Genomic DNA, 7,639 nt, shown 5'->3' with positions numbered 1-7,639 from the left:
ATTAATGGATTTTTAATTATAGCCAATCAAAGTTGAAGATTTATGCAATATAAAGTAGCATTTGTTGAATTTACGTAAAACATGTATTAACCCCTCCGCATGAGCTTCTGCATCTGCGAGAGGCTTTCTTTTTTTAAAATTTAAATTTATTTTAGAATTAAAAATAATAATGGATAGTTATATCTCATAAAAATAAGATTCATTATCTAATATTTCTTTTAATTTTAATTTTTTTAAATATAAAAAAGTGTGAATTTACCATATTATTCTCATTTAATTAATAATTTCAATTCTAAATGTTTGCATTAACCAAAGACATTTTATGATATTTTGAATGTTTTACCATTTTCTACATTTTGCTTTATATATATAGATTATATAAAGGAGTGTCTAATAACAAAATTATAATTACCAGCTCCCAAACTACCCAAAACTGGGGCTAGCTTAACAAAATAAAATGAAATATAACCTAAACAAAAAAGAAAATTACAACTCCGATCTAACACATGACACACATCAAGCATCTGAAAACCCTAATCAGCAGTCCTCTGAAATTTGATCTTGCCATCGTCCACGGTGGTCGTGTGCTTCCTCTTCCTGGAAAACCCAGTTTGCTCATCTGTGAACTGAGCAGCTGTTCGAGCCCGTAGTTCTTCCAAGCTCTCACCTTCCTTTGCTCTCTCAAGAACCTGGAGTTAACAGGAAACAGTTACAGAGGCTGATTTCTACTTTAAAAAGGAGAACTCACTTGTCTCAAATACTGTCAATGCCTTACCAGATGGCGACCGTACAAATGCGTGCTTGAAAGTGCTTTAAGGGCATTTTCTGCCTCTTGCTTTGTGATGAACTCCACAAAAGCAAAGCCTCTATGCTGTCCGAACTTCATCGGCAAGCGTAAGCTTTTAATCTGGAACATAAAAAGAAATAAAGTCAATTATAGAATCACAATATATTGGTGTACTATGTGGAAATTTATCCTCATACTCACAGGCTCAACAGAATTAAACTGTGAGGCAATAACACAGGTTGCCCCTTTTGGGAGAACAAGGGCATGCTTGCGATGGCTAAAACGTCATCTTAGAGCTCAAGGGGTAACATATTTATGGTTTAAAATTAACTGTGTAGGAATTATAGTTGATAAATAAGTAAAACGAGGTTTGAAATGACATAGTTTATGTCCAAAATACAATATCAGCACGGAAAACATAGAGGATCCGAAATCTAGTAGTTAACTTGTCAAAGTTTGCTAATTCACCTGACCAAATGGGCTAAATAGCTGTCTGAGGTCTTTCTCTGTAGCCTCAAAGGCTACATTTTTCACAAGTAATTTTGTTGAACTTTTATCCTTGTCAACTTTTTTTGGCACTTCATCTTTCTTGGCATGACAAAGTTGCAAAATAAGAGAGTGCCCATCCAAAACAGTTCCCTGGAAAATGGTAAATATTTAGTTGCAGTGAATTTCCGAAATTGCACATTTTATGCAGATAATTTTGACTAGATTCTGGCTTTACCTGTAAATCCCTGCAAACATTTGTTGCTGTCTCCAGAGAATCAAACTCTATAAAACCAAAACCCATTGAAACATTCTTCCCGTTTTTCAAGTGTTTCTTTACCTGCACATAGAGATAGAGGGGATATAGAGAAGAAAAAATATATCAAGTAAATAAAAGTAATGATTCTGGCCAGCTGAATAATCACCTTGACACTAAATATTTTTCCCTCCTTCACTTGTTCACTAAAATGCTTTTTCAAACTCTCGTCGGAAGTCTTAAAGCTCAGGTTCTTGACATATAGAGATCGTGACTGGAGGATGTTACACAACAAAGACAGAAAAATTATTAAATTGGGTAGACAGAAAAATAGGCAAATGCAACAGAACAACGAAAAATGGGGAAAAAGAACCCACAGGTGTCAACAATCACAAAACAAGAAAAAGCAGCATAAATCAGGAAAAAACCATACACCACCAGCGTTAAGTTTTTAACAGAAGAATCAAGTTTTGTCACGTGGCACACGCTGTGCTAACACTTAAGTTCTGCTCACATTATCGCTTGTTATACCTAATGTACAATTGCACACATTCTGTTCTTATCGTCAACAAGCTAGAATTTTGTCTTCTAGAAGTAGCCTGAATGATGTTTGCATGGATTTCCCTTAGAAGATTAAAACCAAATAAAATCAAAATATGAGCTTCCTATTGCAAAATAGTTGCCAAACTACACCATTTTAAAAATGATATCGTATCATGAATTTGGTCCAGTTACTGTTATAAAAACCAAATTAAAACAAGTTTGGTCACTTAGAAGCCAGCCAAAGATGCTAGTCTCCCAACAATACTAGTTGTGTCTCATCATGACAAACAACAAAGAGTTGTGTGCAAAGGATTGTGAGTACAGTTTCTTGAACTGCATTTAGAAAGTAAGATGTAGCATACCCAGTTTGTTTGTGATATGGTCAGATGTGTAGACAAAAAGGAAGAGGAGATAAAGCTAATGGGAAAAAAGAAAAGCATATAAAAACTAACCTCCACTCTATCAGGATCAGCATCCACATCAGATATTCCTTCCACATATTGCTCTAACATAACCTTTTTGACATCATGCTCACCAACAACGGCACTGTTGTTTTCAATGCTCTCAGTTTTTGAACTTTGACTAAGAACATTGCCAGGCGCCCATTCCAAATATAAAGGACCATCCCTGTATCATTTAAAATGGTGGGAAAATGTTTAATATGTGACATAACAGTGTAAAAATAAGAAAGTATTCCAGCTATTGGTAGAAAACAAAAACAAAAAGAGTGAACAAGCCCATCAATTGATGATCAAACAACTGTTTCAACGAAGATCACATAAGTTTTACATAGTGTTCTACATAAGCACCTGCTTTTATACAACAGATAACCTACGTAAGAAACCCAAATATTTATCCATGAACATAATAAGTGGCATGAGGAGTGGGGTTACTGAATGATGGGACCAGCTAAGGTGCTTCAATAGACTTGTCTAGTTGTTAACAACTCAACTTCAAATTTAGTAACTGCTGATTCATTTGGTTTCTTCATATTAGTTTTCGAATCAGGGGTACTTTTAAAATTTTATTTTTGTGGACATGACGTATAGTTCTGGGCCTTATGGCCATTGGGACTCATTTACATGTTCCTTGTGGTTGTTGGTAAGACTTTCATCTTGACTTCAAGACCAGACAATTGTCCTTTTGAAAACTTTCAAATCATTGAGAAACTTTCTTTAACTAATACTGTAGACTACCTTGTTTTAAACTGGATAACAAGCTTAAGAGAACACAAACATAAAACAAAGGAACCCAAGCTGCATACAACTTACAAGATTTTGCAACACTTACTTGTAACGCTTGTATGCTAAACCTTTAAAAGCAGCTCGTGCGGCAGCAGGTTCAAGAAAAACAACCTGAAGGATAATAATTCAAGAAAAAAATTAGCAAAGAACCACATATTATCAACACAACATCATAGGAAACTAATATCATTGATCATTAGGATATTTCTTCCCCTCTGCAGTATCAAAAGCTTGAGATAATAAAAGTACATAAGACATCTGATCGTCCAAGTGTCAAAGAGGAGAAGAAAACCTCCAACTAATTAAACAAAACCAAAAGCAAAGTGTCCAATTTCATAAAACACCACAAAACTACTCTCTTCTAATCCAGGATGGTCGCAAGCCAAGTCTGGCCAGTCATAATAGATCTTAAATCTTAATGACTCATATACCTTGTTACATCCACCCATCCATCTCTGTAGTCTGAATTATCACAGTCAAGCTGTGTTGCACACCCAGGCAAACTACCAGAAACTATCAGACTACAAGGCAAAAACCTCCACTCTCCTAAACTTAGCAAATCCACATCCTCTATAAAATAAATCAAAACTAACAAATAGTCATTGATGGAAGAACGCATGAATGCATACCAAGGCCAACGTCTTTGTCGGAGGGAGAACGATTTTTTCCAAACCCCCAAATTTCCCGAACATCTTTGCCAGTTCACCATCTGTAGAACCATATGGCAAGTTCTTAACCAGTAAAACATGGTTGCTTCTTTTACTACCATCAGTTTTCCCAGCAGCAAAATTCTCTAAAGATTCTACATTTACTCCAGCATTTGTAAGAGCCTTTTTTGTCTCTGCAATCACTTGAGTTTCTCCCAATGCAATACGTACGGCGAGATCATCAGCTTCCCGGTCAAGCAAATCACTCTTACTCACCCCATACTTCCGAGCTATGTTCTCAATAACCTATTAAATACGACATGAAAATCAGAAATGGAGCATCATCAAACAAAAACCAAAAGTAACTCAATAAAGCAGGGGGCAGCGAACATAATGATGCTATTCCTACTAGAATCAGGGAATCAAGATATATAAAAAAACAATGAAGGTTTTCCATGTACTAGAGAAAAGTATTCAAAAATGATAAGTATGGAGGAGGATGGTAGAACAATCTCAAAGACCAAAATAAATAAATCAACATGTTCAGATGTCATGTCTTTCTGGAAACTGTGCGTATACTGCAACTGAGTTTAACATACCGTATCAGATCTCATATACAAACTGTTCCATGCTCTTGTATCTCCACTAGCTTCAGATGCTTTCCTCTCATCCTCCCTTCGTTGCTTAAGAGTTTTTGAACCTTGGCTTGCGGAATTATCAGCCCTATACAGTGAGCAAAGCCAAATTCAACCATAGAGTGCAAGTAGAAAGTCAGGATCAATCCCAGTATAAGAGAAATCACAATAAAAATTCCCTAGCAAATGAAGTTGGGAAAAGAGGCCAATTGAAGATAACCACTTACCCTAGCTTCTCAGTTGGATTTTTTTGTTTTGCTGGCATCACATGCAACAGTCTTCCTTGGAAAATTGAACCATCTAATTCTTCCAGTGCCCTTCACCAAAAATAGAGGAAAGACAAATCAACAAACAAAATCATGTACGAACCTATATACATACAATTTTAAACATGTATGAACTAGCAAACAAAATCATCATGCACAGGCTCAAGCACCATAACAAATATTAGGACACTTGAATGCAGCGATAAAAAACAAGAAAAGTTCAAGGAAGAAAGAACTGTAAATCCTAAATTTTTCTTTTTGAAAAATAACCTGGATAAACCGGAAATTGAAACAGTTATTTCATAAAATTCTACATCTTGTTGATTTATCAGGACTCAAGGCATGACATGAAACTTGAAAACTTGCAGTTTTCACGAAGGTTGAACTTTTTCATGGATGAAATCATTAAGTTATTGCCACAATACCTCCAATGAAAACAAGAAAAAGCATGTAAGCTTTGAAGCAAAAAAGAGTACCTTTCTGCAGATTCCGGAAGCGTGTAAAGAACATAAGCGAATCCCTTGGAACGATTAGTCTCTTTATCAATAACAAGATGGACCTGTGCATCGCCAAATTTACTAAAGACCTCTTCCAACTCATCCTCTGTTGCTGTAAATGGCAGATTACGAACAAATAGACGACCACTCTCAAGCACCTCTTCTTTCTCCTCCTCTTTCGAAGTGGATAACTCATTGTTCTCGTCCAGTGCTTGGCCATTAGCATCTTCTGAAGGACCTTCCTCTCCAGCCTCTTCTTCATAAACTTTACTTTGTTCCTTTGTATCTACTTTTTGAGAACCCTTCTCCTTCTCCTCCTCCTCCTCCTCCTCCTCATCATCATCATCACTGCCACTGCTTTCTGAATCCGACCATTCAGTCTTCACTCTGCTCTTGAAATAATCCATATCCGAAACGGCATCGTCTTTAGCAAAATTGTGCAAATCATTCTTCTTAACACCTTTGTCTACCTCCATAAACACTGGAACTGATTTCTCTTCACTTTCCTTCTTGGCTTTGCCAACTTTCTCAGCTACAGGAGTTACCAACGTGTCGTTTGCCCACAATTTCGACTTAGCCCTTGGCTGCATCACCTCCAAAAACTCATGAAGCTGAAGATCACCACTCTCATCTTTTACCGACGGCTCAAGACTCCGACTTTTAGCGACGACACCTTCCTTCTCTTTCTTATTCTTCTTCCCATCTTCACCCCCTTTCGTCTCCTTCTTCTGAGAATGACGACTCCATGGCCGAGGAATCTCTGGATCCCCAACCTTACGAGCAATCTCACAAGTAATCCTACAAGTATCGAGAAATGACCTGTTGTAGTATTTCATGGCCTCCTCAGCTTCGCTCTCTGTACGGAACCCAATGAAAGCGAACTGCCTGCTCTTGCCTTCCTTTGTCCGCATCAGCTTCGCGTCTGTAATCTCTCCTTTCTCCGAGAAGAACTCTCGGAGTCGGCTCTCGTTCACATGCTTGGGCAAATTCTTCACGCAAATCCTTGACCTGAAATTGTAAACCTTTTTTCATGTAAGTACCTGTAAATTTTCCTGGAAACCAAACAGAACGTTGGAGAATAAATTGAAACTCACATTTTGTTAGGAAGCTTCAATTACAGGTCTCAGATTCTTCAACCGAATTGGAACGGACGATGGTGCCGTTTTGTGTCTGATTCTGAAAATCGACTCTATTGATAGGGCAGGGTTTAAGGTACTCGAGCTGTGGTGATGGTGGTGAGGTTTTCGGTTTTGCGGCTTTTTGCCCCCAAAATTAAATTATTTATTTTATTTATTGGGAAAAAAAAAATTTCTTTTTATTTTTTTATTTTTGTTAATCGTATAGCCAAGCGGCTATACGCAGTGTTTTTTTAAAATTTTTATTCAGAGAGACTTTAGAAAAACTCAAAGGAGAAGATAAATTTTTTAAAAGAAGCCAAAATGGACAAAATTGCCCTTATTTATTTTTGGATTTCCTAAGGCATCTTTTACATTTGCATGTCTTTGATTTGAAAGTTAAGAGGTTTTTCTGTCTTTTTTGAAAAAGGTTTGGCTTTTTCCAAAAGTGAAAGTTTTTTTGTGGTTAAAACCTAAATTTACTTTCAAGGTAATAGTATAGCCGTGCGGCTATACTCCTTTTTTATATTTATTCAAATTAATAGTATAGCCGGTCGGCTATACTTCGTTTTTTTAAATTTTTTTCAAATTAATTGTATAGCCGTACGGCTATACAGTTGACATATAGTATATGAAAAGCTTATAGCCTGCAGGCTATACCCCGTGTATTTTTAATTTTTATTCAGGTTAATAGTATAGCTATACCCTTTGTTTTTGAATTTTTATTCAAGTTAATAGTATAGCCGAACGGCGTTACCCCGTGTTTTTTTAATTTTTATTCCAATTGATAGTATAGCCACTGGGCTATAGTCCCCTTTTTTTTTTTTATCAAACTAATAATAAAGCCGTCCGGCTATACTCCGTATTATGAATAATATTATTTCCAGGGTTATTATTCATATAAAGAATTTAGTAGTTTTCATTTAATACTCATATTATACTCGTATTATTCATTTTCTATGTAGCCGCCCGGCTATACCCTGTGTTTTTTAAATTACCAGTATAGCCGCCTCTGTTTTTTTTTTTTTTAAATTCAAATTAATAGGATAGATGCAGGGCTATCCGCCGTACTTTTTTATTTTTTTTCAAATTAGTAGTATCACCGCCCGGCTATACTCCATTCTTTAATATTTATTCAAATGGCTATACTCCGTGTTTTTTAT

At 36.2% G+C, this 7,639-nt stretch overlaps 1 protein-coding gene across 1 annotated transcript; it reads right to left on the bottom strand.

Moving 5' to 3' along the window:
- Positions 1-323: 323 nt before the first annotated feature.
- Positions 324-6,609, bottom strand: LOC117626529 (multiple RNA-binding domain-containing protein 1-like). The gene is made up of 12 exons (XM_034358258.1): positions 6,456-6,609; positions 5,341-6,369; positions 4,826-4,915; positions 4,563-4,686; positions 3,946-4,269; positions 3,363-3,427; positions 2,525-2,699; positions 1,699-1,803; positions 1,512-1,613; positions 1,256-1,426; positions 776-907; positions 324-689 (listed from the first exon to the last, which is right to left on the bottom strand). Coding segments are annotated over exons 1-12 (2,475 nt in total). The 5' UTR covers positions 6,458-6,609; the 3' UTR covers positions 324-533.
- Positions 6,610-7,639: the final 1,030 nt, after the last annotated feature.

The sequence above is a fragment of the Prunus dulcis genome, chromosome 4, assembly GCF_902201215.1.
Source record: "Prunus dulcis chromosome 4, ALMONDv2, whole genome shotgun sequence".
Lineage (NCBI taxonomy): Eukaryota > Viridiplantae > Streptophyta > Magnoliopsida > Rosales > Rosaceae > Prunus > Prunus dulcis.
Note: the sequence above shows the minus strand (reverse complement) of the source record. Positions and strands in the feature narration are given on the sequence as shown.

Excerpts from the sequence above, each read along its gene's own strand:
- LOC117626529 (XM_034358258.1), bottom strand. Across the intron at positions 4,270-4,562 it reads TGTATATGAGATCTGATACG|GTTATTGAGAACATAGCTCG; the intron begins GTATGTTAAACT and ends CGTATTTAATAG. Across the intron at positions 1,614-1,698 it reads GAAAAATATTTAGTGTCAAG|GTAAAGAAACACTTGAAAAA; the intron begins GTGATTATTCAG and ends CTCTATGTGCAG.